Raw genomic sequence first — 15,322 nt, 5'->3', positions numbered from 1 at the left:
GTATGTGTGCGTGTGTGACCCGAGTTCGATTCTCGCTCACGACAGCCAATACCGGTGACGGTTATCTTGAACATGTCTTGGGCCTCCTCTAGGTCGACTTAGCCTCAAATAAGTACCTGGTACGGTGTGAAAGCATCGCCACTAGTGCAGGTGGCTACGTACGGTGCGACAGAAGTTCAACCTAGACAATACATACATAAGTGTTCGCTAACAGCAATTGGCCAAAAAGTCTGTGAATGATATACGGGGGATGTCTGTCTTTGTATTGCAATGCACCCAATAGAGTCCTGCTAAAATATACTGTCGTGGAATTACTGAATTGTAATGAATATCAGTGTATACAGAATACTGTCTGCAGGGTGTGTATGGCGAATGTGTGTCTATGTAATACTCCAGAACAACACCTTAGCCTTAACCGGAAAAAAAAACATGTAATTGGCGACGTTTCGGGTAATGACCATGCTTCAGGGCATACTTTATGTGCGACATGAATAAGGGGCATCACTCGATGAAGGGTGTTCGCTTGAGACGTCGGTGTTTAAAATATGATTCTGAGGCCACAGTGTTATAATTTAAGAATGTGTAGTTTGTATTTGTGTTTGTGCACCACTGCCAACGCAACAACAATAGCAGCAGCAACACAATAAGTTAAATGCTATAGAATATCGTAACCGCGTGACTAACCGATGTGAAATTATCACGGTATAGAAGGGCTAGAGATTTCACGCGTATTTTAGTTGAATCGTTTTCATAATCGATCACCGGTTCCGACGGCCGGGCACCGGTGATCGACAGTCATGACTTGCACAGATCGGCACGCGAGAAGCCGACAAACCGCACGGCGGCCCAAGTTTCCGTGGTTTCTCAGTGGCAAGGTGAATGGGGGCGAGCCCTGCAATTGCTCCATCACGCCTCGACTGACGGAAGAGGCTCCGCAAAGAGCGGCGCTCCAGAGCGGCGTTTCTCGACTCATTTTCAGAGGGGGGATGGGGCCACTTTCGCCGATCAGACATCATCAGAGCGAGGACCGCCACTCATTTAAAACCATTTCGGGTTTGGACAGGAGCGCGATGGTGGACAGCAGCACATTTGTGTGGATTGTCGCGGGCCGCACTAAAGGCCACCACTGGGGCCGTCAGTGGCCCGTAGCCCTTGCAATGAAGAACCGTGACCTCGAGGGTGTTTGGTCTACTCTTCCACCCTGACGGGACTATCTTAGAAGAGGTGGCCGTACCCACACTTTGCCCCACCGCACGCGACCTACCGATACACAAGCTGTGGTGAACCCATCTGCACTGCTCGGTGGACCGAGGCAATTTAATTTTGTGGGGGGGGGGGGGGGGGACGGGGGGATTTCTTCAGCTGCCGCATCGGGAGATAGGAATCGAACCAGGCGACTTTCACTGATGTTGTCAGTGGCCGTGAGCGGGATTCGAACTCGGATAGCTGGGTTTGTAGCACAGTGCGCTCAGCGCTACACTACCGATCCACATCTACTCCTACTCACACACACACGTGTTGTACACACACACACACACGTGTTGCACACACACACACACGTGTTGTACACACACGTGTTGTACACACACACGTGTTGTACACACACACACACGTGTTGTACACACACACGTGTTGTACACACACACACGTGCTCTACACACACACACACGTGCTCTACACACACACACGTGCTCTACACACACACACGTGTTGTACACACACACACACGTGCTCTACACACACACACGTGTTGTACACACACACACACGTGCTGTACACACACACACGTGTTGTACACACACACATCGGCCTAATCAATTGAAGTATTTCCTTTCAGTCAATCCTTCTGTTCAATCATCTCCGCTTTGATTAAGGCCCATCGCCCGAAACGTTAGCCCTCTTGTGTTATACAGTTTAAGATACATTTTGTTATACATAAATATATTACTTTTGCAGAGCAGTAGGCGTGCAACAATTTACTGTCCTGACGATTCGATAAATAAATAACTTTCTCACAGTTGCGATTTGAATTCAATATACCAATTATATTTTCAATAAATATTTATTGAAAAAAATGTAGCGCCCACCAGTGGCTGCGCGGGTCACATGATAATTTTTATTGTTCGTTTGATTTTTAAACCACAGTTGCTGAGCGCGGTGCCCAAAGGCCAGCAACTAACAGCACCACCAGAGTTTTGACAGAAGAGAGGAGAAAGAGAGAGAGTTAACGACGCTTCTTGTAGCGAGCAATGGTTGAAGTGAGCACGCCTAAGGCAAAGACAGTGGCGATGATGGGAAGAGGTGAGAAGCAGAGAGAGAAGCGTTTGTGCCATACTCACATAATCGATCCTGAACGCGAGCTATCACTTTTAATCGATGAGTCGATGCATTGTGACGTCAGTGCAAGGCGGTCATTATGGCAGCTGCTGCGGTTTTATTTATTTACTTACTTCATGCGCGTGGAGTCGGTTTGATATTAAACTTCATTTAAAAAACTCGTACCAGTTTGGGATTAGGAGATAAATGTAATCCAGTTAGTCCAGGGTCCTTCGTTGCAAGGCCCGCGGGCAACTGGCGGCCCTTGGCGGCCTCCGTGCGGCCCTTGAAGTGCGGCCCCCGACATGACACAACGCGTGAACACACCATCACCGCGTGCTGCTGTCAAACCCCCAAATGGTTTCAGATGTGTGGCGGTCCTCACACTGATGATGTCTTGTCGACGAAAGTGACCCCCCCCCCCTCACCCCCCTCTGAAAATTAGTAAAGAGCGCTGAGTAGAATCTCCTTCACTGAGCGCAGTGAAGGAGATTCTACTTCCCCGTTCATGTCACGGTTAGGGCAACCACCTGAATATTGATCGACAAAATTGAGGAATCCGATTAGCTATAAAGCTCTTTTTTCGCACATGTTAGGGCGCTGCGTTCAATTCACCGTCGCCACGCACTCCACCAACCCGCACGGACAATCATCTTCTTCTTTCGTACGGCCGATGTATGTTGAATTTCTTTCGCACCGTACGTAGGCAAACGTGCTATGCATGTTGAACTTCTTTCGCACTGTACGTAGCCCACCGTGCTAAGCCGAGGTGGGAGTAGATGCAGACACAGAGCGACAACTACAATGTCACATGCAGGAGGTCAAGCCAGACAACCTCGTCAAGTTTCCGAGTGTATCGTCGCCGCTGTGATGACACGTTGTACGGTCCGTTCTGGATGACCGCAGTCGCAGACTGGGGAGTATTTCATTTCCAGTTGTGCATCAGGTATCCACATCTGCCACGGTTTGTGTCGTGGGTGCGGCTTAGGGTGGGCCAGGAGCTTCGTGTAAGATCAGAATCAGGGATCTTCGTATTTGGCAAGTTGTGTGTTTGTGAGTTCTTTTGAATTCCATTCAGCTTGCTGGTGAAGTCTGGTCAAACAACTCCCATGACCGATGCGATGTCGGGAGGCGGCTCTACAGCAGTGGGTTGACAGAGGGATTATGCACGGCGTGCGGTGTCGTTGGGGGTGTAGTCATGCATCGATGCATGACTTCATATCGATCCCTAAGCTCGTGATACATGCATCACATTGCACGCGGATGCATCGACGTTGTCAGATTTGTCTCTGTTGTGCATACGAGATTCACGTGACCCCTGCAGCCACGAGAGGCTGCTCAATCCACTACATTCACGGAGCAATGTTCGTCAACGCAGTGGATATGTGGACGTATGCGGGGAGCGGTGGTGCAGCGGTTGGTTGGTTCCTAGGTTGACTCCGACACAAATGAGTACCTGGTGCGGTGTGTAAACATCGCCACTGGGGAGACAAAGGCGGCCGAGCGTGGTGCTGTCCACCCGCCCCCTTGTGTGCTCTGCCGGCCTTCATAAGTGCTACTCGCTAGCAGCACTTACCCCAACAGTCTGTCAAGGCTATACGGGTGATCTTTATCCTTGTGTGTGTGTGTGTGCGAATCGATCGGCTGTGACCCAGAGGGCCAAGTGGCCCCGCGGGACAGTCGCTCTGCGGCTCGCGTCGGGGCGGGGGCGATGGTTGCGTATGGGCGATCAGCAAATAATTAAGTTGGCACAGATCGAAAGGATCGATACTTCTCTGGGAGAGGAGCTTGAGAATTCTGCCGTGAGCCGTTCGTGCCTCTGCTCCACCTCCCCGCCACGCCACTCCACCCACCTCCGCGTCCCCATCGGCGTCAGGCCACGTGGACGCAACGCAAACACCAGTAGCATGTATGCATGTGTGCTGAACGTCTTTCGCACCGTACCTAGTGTCCGTAGCCTGGTTGGCAGGGGCGTCCAAAGGGGGGGGGGGGGGGTGTGCGGGGCCCGGGGCATATATATGACGTGTTTGTTTGCGTCTTTGTCGCCGGTGTAAAGGAATGCGTGCTGCATAGGTGGGCAGAGCACGACTTGGTAGCCACAGCCCTACAGAAACAGGGATACTGGGTGTGGTGTGCCGGGCACGGAAGTATACATTCATCACCGGCGTGCATTTTGAAATCCACTGCAATTTAGCGCTTGCAATTTTTAATTAAACGACGCTATTTCCTCCACTACCGTCAACATCAACCATGTCATAGACACTGTACATAGAACCTCATGTCCCTCTGTCATGTAGTAATAATAATAATACGGCTGCGTTCAAGCAATCAGGAGTCTAATTAACGTCGTTTGTAAAATATGGCCCCGCAGGACACGGCCGTGTCATAAATAATGACGTCAGCTGTAGCAGCAGCGATGGCAGTTGAAGCAGCAGCAGTTGAAGCAGTAGCAGTTGAAGCAGTAAAAGTTGAAGCAGCAGTTGTAGCAGCAGCGATAGCAGTTGTAGTAGTAGCAGTTGTAACAGCAGCAGTTGAAGCAGTAAAAGTTGTAGCAGCAGCAGTTGAAGCAGCAGCAGCAGTTGTAGCAGTAGCAATTGTAATAGCAGCAGTTAAAGCAGTAAAAGTTGAAGCAGCAGCAGTTGTAGCAGTAGCAGTTGTAGCAGTAGCAGTTGTAATAGCAGCAGTTGAAGCAGTTGTAGCAGCAGCAGTTGTAACAGGAGCAGTTGAAGCAGTAAAAGTTGTAACAGCAGCAGTTGTAACAGCAGCAGTTGAAGCAGCAGCAGTTGAAGCAGCAGTAGTTGTAACAGGAGCAGTTGAAGCAGTTGCAGTTGTAGCAGCAGCAGTTGTAACAGGAGCCGTTGTAATAGCAGCAGTTGAAGTAGTAAAAGTTGAAGCAGCAGCAGTTGTAACAGCAGCAGTTGAAGCAGGAGCAGTTGAAGCAGCAGCAGTTGTAACAGCAGCAGTTGAAGCAATTGCAGTTGTATCAGCAGCAGTTGTAACAGCAGCAGTTAAAGCAGTTGTAGCAGCAGTTGAAACAGTTGCAGTTGAAGCAGTTGTAACAGGAGCAGTTGTAGCAGCAACAGTTGTAGCAGCAGCAGTTGTAACAGGAGAAGTTGTAGCAGTAACAGTTGTGACATCAGCAGTTGTAGCAGCTGTAGCAGTTGCAGTTGTAACAGCGGCAGTCGTAGCAGCAGTAGCAGTTGTAACAGTAGCAACAGCTGTTGCGGCAGTTGTAGCAGTATTTGCAGCAGTCGTCGTGGCAAGAGTAGCAGCTATATCAGCAGTAGCAGCAGCCGTTGCAGTATGAGCAAAATCACTCGCAGCAGCTGCATGAGCAGCGTCAAAAGCGACAGCAGTAATTGCAGCAGAATGTTGCAGCAGCAGTTGCAGGTCCTAGCAGAAGCCGTAGCAGCAGGTGCAATAGTTGCAACAGCAGTAACAGTAGCGATAGCAGCAGTAACAGCAGCATTAGAATCTTAGGCGGCAGCAGCACTAGCAATTGTAGCAGCAGAATCAGCAGAATTTGCAGCAATCAGCAATAACAGCAAAGTCAGCAGCCACGATAGCAGCAGCAGAAGCATCATCAGCAGCAGCAGCAGCAGCTATAACAGCAACGTGTGCAGCAGTTGCAGCATCAGCAGCAGCAACTAAAGCAGAATCATACGCGGAGGCAGCAACAATAGTAGCAGCAGCAAAGTCATTAGCAGCAGCAGCGGCAGCAGGCGTTTTCAAATCTCACACCGTTGTATACGTCTGCGTGTGTGTACATTGTGTGTGGGGAGTGGTGGCGGAGTGGTCAGCGCACTGCACGACGAACCCGGCCCGCCCTAGTTCGATTCCCACGGACGAACAATAGGTGGTGAACATTTGAACCTGGTCCTGGGCCTCCCGCAGGTCGACTCAGCCTCAACTTAGTCTAAACATCACCGATGGGGAGACAAAGGCGGCCGGGCATGGTGACGACCGCCCAAATCCCTCGTGCGCCGCGTTGGCCTTCATATGCGATTTCAAAAAGTACTTGCCCCAACATCCTGTGCAGGATATAAGGGGGATCTTTGTCTTTGTGTGTGTGTATATATATGACAACTACCGCACCTCATACAACACTCTGGCTGCATTCGTCACGGGCAATCCATCATTTCGTAAGTCCACCCCTATAACGAGACACGAATGTACACACACTGAGCACACAGTGGCACAACGCGAAAACAGCTGATGCACAAAAACTGCACCAGGCACTCATTTGCGGCTGAGTCGACCTTAGGGAGACCCAACGCCCGTTCTGATGCTACTTGTCACGAGCCGCCGATGCGAGCCTTAAGCTGGGAAACCGTAAAGCCTCACCAGACTTTTTGTGGCAAGTGCTTTTGAGCGAGCGCCGATGCAGCCCACCCACGAGGGGTGGGTAAGGCCAACGCCACGCCCGGCCGCCTTTGTCTCCCCATTGCCGACGTTCACACGCCGCGCCAGGTTCGGGCACGCACGCGCGCACAGAGCCGCTATCAGTGCGGCTCCATCGCCGTCTCCTTCGTCGCGAGTGGAGCGGCGGGGATGAGAGAGAGAGAGAGTGAGGAGAGACGCCGTGCGGTCCGCACAGCGCGGGGCTGGGGCGCTACAGCACGTGGGAGAGACAAAGGCGGCCGGGTGTGGGGATGGATCGGGCCACTCATCCACCGTCGCGTGTCGTTGGATGCGGCCTTCGTTTGGCGCTCGCTACCATCATTAGCCCCGGACATTCTGTTTAGGGTTATAAGGGGTTGGGTGGAGTGGTCGTGGATGTGATCTGTGCACTTGTGGTATGAACCCGGCGACCCGGGTTGGTATTCCCGCTCCTCTAGGTCGACTCAGCCTCAAATGAGTAACCTGGCGCGGTGTGTAAACATCGCCACGAGGGAGACAAAGGCGGCCGGGCGTGGTGCTGGCCACCCACTCACCCCCTTCGTGTGCTGTGTCGGCCTTCATAGGTGCCACCCGCTAACAGCACTTGCCCCGACAATTCGTTGAGGCTATTCGGGAGATCTTTGTCTTTGTGTACACATCACCTGTTGGCTGAACGAATTCATGAATGAACGGTCGGCTGAATGAACGAATGAACGAACGCGCAGACGAATGAAAGCGGACCGTTGAACGATTTGCCGGTTGTATGAATTAATTAACGTGGAGACGAAGGGTACAGAGGGACGCACGCACGAATTAATAAACAGGCGGGCAGATTAATAAACAGATGCGTAAGCAGGCGGACAGACGAATAACCAGGCGGGGGAAGATGAATGCGAGGGATGGGTGACGAGCCCAACGCACGGCGAGGCGCGGCCCATCGATCGCGGGCGCGGTCAGAGAGAGACAGCGCGTGGCGGCTTTGCGGATACGTTCTGCTGAGCTACACAGAACAGGGACATATGGGGGGTGGGGGGGGGACCCACTCCTTGTTTGTATTCATTATCGCGACACGCGCTCCTACCCCCCCCCCCCCCCAGCGTCGGCCCATTGGGATCCGGGGCCGTTTGTAGTCCGCTGTGTAGCCCTCGGTAGACTGTTGCGGGTAAAGTCAGTGGCGTAGCTGCATTCGCGGCTCAGGGGGTGTTGCAATATTTGATTTGTCTCGCACGGTCAAATGAATTGAAAATTAACGTAAAACAAACCCCTAAATCAAAGCATTCTCGTGAAAAAAGAAAAGAAAATTTCAACCGCATTTTTTTTGGTCTTTTGAACTTGAAAACAAATCTCAACGGCGGTTGTCAAGGGGGCCCCAACTCATCTTCTTGGTTCTTTCGGTAAAGTCACGTAGAATGGCAATAATAAAATAATAAAAATAACAATTATTTAATTGTTTTATTTTTATTATTTCATTTTTTTAAATTATTTCCATTCTACATGACTTTACCGAAAGAACCAAGAAGATGAATCCCTGCAGTCACGAAAGCTTTAAATCGAAATTTAAGGGCCCCAACTCGTATCCTTGGACAGCAAGGGGGGTGGGGGGGGGGCAAGGCACCCCCTGCCTGCCCCTACCCGAGCCACGCCCGGTCGTCTTTGTCCCCCTCGTGGCGATGTTTACCACACACCGCACCGGGTAATAATTTCGCAGGGTTGCTGCTACTCTGCAGGAAGGTGGCATGCAGAGACTAGCGGCCACGGCCATAGCGACATGCATCCTCGATGTTGCGTGCTGGGCGCGGAAATATTTTACAGAGTTGCTGCTACTCTGCAGGTAGGTGGTACGTGTCTAGTAGCGAGATGTGCACTCCACGCGGCACTCCGGCTGCGGAAATCTAATAACCCTGATTCGTTCCAACTTCAATCGTGCCCTTCGTCGCTGGCCGCCTGGCGCGGTTGGAGCCTTTCAGCCCTGTGCCTCCGCAAACCGTGATTTTTAAAACAAAAATAAAATAGAACGAGTTGGTGATGGCGGTGGTACGCGTCGTTCCGGAGCCACCGAGAAAGCCTCGGCGCGTCTGGCTCTTTCTGTCCGTCCGTCCGCCGGGGCGATGCGCTCACGACGTTGGGGGCGAGAGACGGGCTGCCAGGATTAATTAAACAGCATTGCATCTCACGCATTAATAATGATAATAATGACGACGATGATGATAACATAATTACTGACCCCCTTCCATTAGCCCCCCCCGCCTCCTCCCTCGACTCCTACCAACCCCCCTCCCTCCCCCCCCCGTAATTCCTCCGGATCGCCGGATCATCATCCCCCTCGCTCGCATTTGCAGCCCTGCCACCTTGTGCCGGCGAGCGTTCAGATGGTCTTGAAATTCTTCCCCCCACACCCCTACGGCATCTGAACAAAACAGCAACAGCAGCAACAGGGCGACAGCTGCATGTTTAACGCTGTGGGCCATTCTGCAGGGCTACAGCTGCATGTTTAATGCCATTCTGCAGCAATCCCCGGGCTGTTAGGTGAGCGCAGTAGTCGGCTGGTGGCTACGTTTGCTGCTGCACGTGTCTGCCGGTAATCCTCCAGCACTGTGGGGGCAGCAGCATAGGGTTGGTGGATCACGCGCAGACGGTGCGCTGAAACTCCCTTCCGATCCGTGGGCTTCCAGTAGGTGCAATACCCTTGGCTCGCCAGCAGAGGGCAGCAAGTGGACTGATCACCATCTGTTTCCATCGGTAGGGGGATGGAGTGTTGCTTCCCTCTCATCATGGATTGGCTAAACGCGTCTTAGAATAAAACTCCAGTGGAGGACCCTCTTTAAAATGTGTCCTACGACTCAGCGTGGCATTCCTGGATAAATAAACAAAGTGTCTTATAATAATTGTTATTATTATTATAAAATAAATAGTCTTTTTAATGCTGCAGACCATACCACGAACTCTGGGGTGGTAGATGAGTGGAGGAGTCCGCTTGTTCCACCTGAATACCGCTACTCATTTGAGGCACCAACTACTCATTTGAGGCTGAGTCGACCTAGGGGAGACACAGGACCGGTTGTAATAATGCGTCACCAATGTTGGCCGTGAGCAGCGGAATCGAACTCTGGTCGTCGGATTCGTAGCGCAGCGCACTAAACACCGCACCACCGTTCCCCTAATCACAGCAACCACACATATACACGGAACATCGAGTGGGTGGGCAGATGATGATGATAATGACGATGCTATTGACGGATGGTGGTGATCTTGATGAATGGTCTGTGCGAGTGTCGACAGGCTGGAGAGACCGAGGAGACAAACGCGGCAGCCGCCACGTCCGTGACTCCACAAGTGTCGGAGAAATTGTGCACGTGCGGAAGGAAGGTTGCCCTCTGACCCGACAACTGTCGGGACTCATCCTTCGCAGTTGATTATCACCATCATTAGCCAGGACGAAGGAAACAAATTAGCCTATCATTTGCATTCACACACGCACACACACACACGTGAACACTAAAAAAGACAAAGACCCCCCAGGTAGCCTCTAACGGACTGTTGGGGCAAGTGCTGTTAGCGAGCACCCGTTCACGCTAAACACTAACAAACACTCGCGCACACACACACGCATTCATACATTCAAGCACTCATACACACAAGCAATCACAGATATACACACACACACTGACAAACACAAGTGTACATACAACCACAGACACACACACACACAATGTAAACACACTCATACACACTTGCGCACACACACTCAACAAACACGCACGCAGACACCCGGCCCCCACACTCACACAACACACACAACACATACACACAACACACACACAAAAACACACCACACACACAACACACACACAACATACACACAATACACTCTCTCAGCAGAACCCCTCCCCCCCCAAAAAAAAAAGTATCAAAAAAGTCTAACCAATACTAACTCTGCTCTCACTTTGAAAATCAGTGACCTATCCATAATCGCAGCTTACATAAGCAGTCTTAAACGTGGATTTAGGAACGCTGGGCTTGTGGCAGTGCAATCTAAACCACCCCCGCCGCCTCCCTCCTCCGTTATAAAGGCAGACAGCCCTGCTCCGGCTCTAGGTAACAGCATCATCATCATCATCGTCGTCGTCGTGGGCATGCACTTGGATATTCCAATCACGGTAATGGGTCTCGGATCCTCCCGCCAGCGATAAGGGGGTCAATCGGCACGAGTCTTCATCATCCCCCAGGGAGCTCGTAATGGGGTCAGCGGCCAGCGGGAGTGCTCAGCCGCAGCAGGAGCAGCAGCAGGAGCAGCAGCAGGAGGAGCAGGAGCAGCAGCAGTCAGGGTGCAGGTAAAGCCAATGGAGCAGCATCACGCACGCCTAGGAGTTGAGACGGCCTACGTGTACCGGGTGCTTCAAAAATATGTGAACACTTACATGAGACTATCGTTTTCAAATGTAAATTGAACGGATAATTTTTCCACTGTAACGTAATAACACCAGCGTTGTCAACGCAGTGCCTGGAATCTTCTCCAGGTGGTCTCCAGAGCCTGGAAGCGCATTTCTAGTGGTGTTGTTGAAAATTCTCAGAAGTGTTAACATTTTTTGAAGGACCCTGTATCTATTGCATGTATACATAATATACATGTACTGAACTAGTAACGAATTGGCACGTTCTGTTTACGTCACAAACCTTACTAATTGGCTGTGTCGGGTGGTGGCGGGTTTCACGACACATTTGTATTTACGTGATCTAACCCAAAAACCTCTGTTATGGATAAATACGTATAATACACAATGGCCCTTATTCATATCTACGTACTATATGTTGAACTTCTTTTGCGCCGTACGTAGTGCTAATCGGAAGATGGGGAAGGACAACAAACTAAACACAAAAAGCAGTTCTAGAGAAATTAGTATTTCTGTCTAGATGTAAAAGTGCATAGCTTCAGTGGCTTCCTAACAGCACAAAATGTATTTGTGTGTGCCATGTAGAAGATAAATTTTCAGAAAAAAGTCGCCTGTTTCACTTCAGTACTTATTTTGCTGCAGAAATTTGCTCTTCCACACAGCACATACGAGCACGTCACGTGCTCTGAAGAAGGGCCACTGCACGAAACGTCGCCTGTTCTATTTCCGCGGCAGTTTCTTTGACGCGCATGTTGAGTCTGTGCTTGTGCTTCCTCGTTCGACAACACGTGTGTGTGTTTGTGTGTGTGTGTGTCTTGTGTGTCTGTGTGTGTGTCTGTGTGTCTGTGTGTGTGTATCTGTGTGTGTGTCTGTGTGTGTCTGTGTGTGTGTCTGTGTGTGTGTCTGTGTGTGTGTGTCTGTGTGTGTATCTGTGTGTGTGTCTGTGTGTGTGTCTGTGTGTGTGTGTGTCTGTGTGTGTCTGTGTGTGTGTCTGTGTGTGTGTCTGTGTGTGTGTCTGTCTGTGTGTGTCTGTGTGTGTGTCTGTGTGTGTGTGTCTGTGTGTGTCTGTGTGTGTGTCTGTGTGTGTGTCTGTGTGCGTCTGTTTGTGTGTGTCTGTGTGTGTGTGTCTGTGTGTGTGTCTGTGTGTGTGTGTCTGTGTGTGTGTGTCTGTGTGTGTCTATGTGTGTCTGTCTGTGTTTGTGTGTCTGGGCACTTCTTCAACAGAACTCTACGACTCGCAAATCGCTGAGACCACCACCACCATCGCCGCCACCACCACCACCACCGTCAAAACAACCACCACCAAGCACCACTACCACCACCACCATCCTGGAGCCGTAACGCTGGCGTCCTCCTCGTGATGCTGGGAGTCGTGGGCAACACTGGACCTCGAGTCCCTGTCGTCCGGGTTCGAGTCCCAGTGCGGGTCGCTGTGGCTTGGCCCACGCTGCCGCTGCTGCCGCCGCTGCTGCTGCCGCTGCTGCTGCTGCTGCTGGGTCTGTGTCTGTGCGGCCCCCGCCGGGCATTGGCGCAGTACGACGTCTGCAAGAGCACCGTCAGCTGGGACTCGAAGCTGCTGGCGCCCGCCTGGGAGTACTCGGCGTGCCAGCCGCCCACCGCCGACCTGGGCCGCTTCGTGCGCGTCAGCCTCGAGCCGCCCGACATCACGTGCGGGGACCCGCCAGAGCGCTTCTGCACCCTGGTGAGGGGGGCGGGGGAGAGGGGGGGCTGGGAGAGGCGGGCGGGGGGGCTGGGAGAGGGGGGTACCTGATAGAGAGGGGGGCTATGAGGAGGGTTGGGGGAAATGAGCGCGCTGACTTTTAGCGCGGCTTCTTTAGTTTCTCCAAGGTCTGGGCGACCCTTCGATATATGCGGCTGGTTGTCTGTAGGGTAACAACAAAAACCCCGAAATCCCTTTATAACATCAGCGCAACGTTATACTTCCTGAGTATTGTGACCCACCTCTGCCGCACCTTCCCCCCAAATCATTCTGAGATGACTCCCTGTCTGTGCGCGCTGCTGCTGCGGCTGCTGCGGCTGCTGCGGCTGCTGCGGCTGCTGCGGCTGCTGCGGCTGCTGCGGCTGCTGCGGCTGCTGCGGCTGCTGTGAATATTGGACTCGTGGGTGTGACAGCGAGGGCCGAGCGGCATGTGGCCCACAGGAGGGTCTGTGGTGCATTCGCTCTCAGCGAGGGGAATAACCCCAACACGCCGCCCTGCGTTGATTTCCATATAGAACCCTAATGGGTGAGTGGACGGGTTCACGCGCGCGCGTGTGTGGAGTTGTGAGAAGCTGCGCTACGAACCCGGCGACTGGAGTTCGGCTCCCGCTCACGGCCAACGCCGGTGACGATTACTGGAACCGGTCTTACCTCCCCTAGATCGACTCAGCCTCAAATTAGTCCCCGGTCTGGTGTGTAAACGTCGCCACTGGGGAGACAAAGGCGGCCGGGCGTGGTGTTGGTCACCCACTCCCTCGTGCGCCGGGCCCGCCTTTCATAGGCGCTACTCGCTAACAGCACTTGCCACAACAGTCTGTTGAGGCTATACGGGGGGGGGGGGGGTTCTTTGTCTTTGTGGTGGACTGTGAGGGCTGCAGACCCGGGGGGTGAAACACGCGGTCTGACTTCACCTCCAATTACTTATGCCTCAAAAGTACATAAAATTGATATTATTCTCCACAAACTTTGCTTTTGTGACCATATGTTGATTCGTATGTTTTTTTTTCTTCTGACTTTGTGAACGCAAAACACAAATTCGCCAGTTTTCTCATTGAAAATAGGTCAATTTCTAAACATCACTGTCCTGGTAACAAAAGCAAAGTTTGTGGGGAACAAATGCCATTTTCTATATTTTTTAGGCATAAGCAATTACGAAATAACACTTACTACCTAGGAAGAAAAAATGTGTTAGCAATTATAATTGGTGAGAGTGGCTGCCCGATCCTCCTCCACTCGCCCCCCCCCTCCCACCCCCTCCCCTGCACCCCCCCCTCCCACCCCCCTCCCCTGCACCCCTCCCCACCACCTGGGGGTTTTGCAATCGTGGCGAGGACGATAAAGCGATACCGGCGAGTTGCGATGATTGCTCTCAGGCCCCGCGTTTGGCGTCGTCTGCGCAGATTATCGGGCGCAGCTCCCTAATTGACGATGCACGCTTCTATTAGGGGCTTAATCGCGTTAGGAGAGCGCGTCCTGCGCGTTTGCCAGATGCGATGCCTCTTGCTGCGCGTGTTTGTAGCGGAAAACAAACACGACACACGGCACGACACAAGACACACACACCACTACGCACACCACTACGCACACCACTACGCACACCACTACGCACACCACTACGCACACCACTACGCACACCACTACGCACACCACTACGCACACCACTACGCACACCACTACGCACACCACTACGCACACCACTACGCACACCACTACGCACACCACTACGCACACCACTACGCACACCACTACGCACACCACTACGCACACCACTACGCACACCACTACGCACACCACTATGCACTACATACACAATACTACACACAACACCACACACAACACGATGCATTCCACACAAAATACTACGCACAACACGACACACACAATCATACACACAGCACTATACACTAGAACAACAACCGCCATTCGCCACTGAGTGGCGGTGACGTCACCACGACGCTTGTACCAGGCTATGTGCACGTTGAGGCCACGTGAATTGTCGAACGCCCGCTGGCAAGAGGTCACGGGACAGATCCAGGTGCCACGGGTTGACTGACTGAGATGAGTGGCTGATGCACCACCTGTGCCCCCTATTGTGCCAACTTGCTGTGCTTTAGTCACCCGGTACAATCACCAGATCATCGGCATAAATAGCGTTGTTGATCAATAGGGAGCCATCCCTTGACCGCACCAGGGCATCGATCAGCCTCCCATTATATCTGTACCAGATGGAAATTCTTCCGGTACAGATATAGAAGGATTCATGAACTACTTGGTGGAAAAAGATGTTGAGTAATGTGGGAGCCAGAGGACATCCCTGTCGCACCCCAAGGTGAACAGGGAATGGATCCGACTCCCGGCTACGAAGTTTTACTAGGGCCTACACACACAACACTACAGACAGCACAACATACTACACACACTACACAAAACACTACAGACAGCACTATACACTACACACACTACACACAACACTATAAACATCACTCCACACCACACTACGCACAAAACTACACAC

General features: G+C 52.0%; 1 protein-coding gene across 4 annotated transcripts in view; it reads left to right on the top strand.

Moving 5' to 3' along the window:
- LOC133341736 (netrin-G1-like) overlaps window positions 1-15,322 on the top strand; it is an 84,389-nt gene that overhangs the window by 751 nt on the left and 68,316 nt on the right. For all 4 annotated transcript variants that reach the window (XR_009755059.1, XM_061550395.1, XM_061550393.1 and 1 more), the window contains exons 2-3: window positions 9,976-11,027; window positions 12,312-12,789. Coding sequence is in view for 3 of the 4 variants with exons in the window: in XM_061550395.1 (XP_061406379.1) it covers window positions 12,448-12,789 (342 nt within the window). In the remaining variant the exon portion in view is untranslated. The remainder of the gene's footprint in view (window positions 1-9,975; window positions 11,028-12,311; window positions 12,790-15,322) is intronic.

The sequence above is a fragment of the Lethenteron reissneri genome, chromosome 12 (genome assembly GCF_015708825.2).
Source record: "Lethenteron reissneri isolate LAM-NWPU_2019-01 chromosome 12, ASM1570882v1, whole genome shotgun sequence".
Taxonomy (NCBI): Eukaryota; Metazoa; Chordata; class Hyperoartia; order Petromyzontiformes; family Petromyzontidae; genus Lethenteron; species Lethenteron reissneri.
The sequence above is the reverse complement of the archived record's forward strand: the minus strand, read 5'-3'. Positions and strand labels throughout refer to the sequence as shown.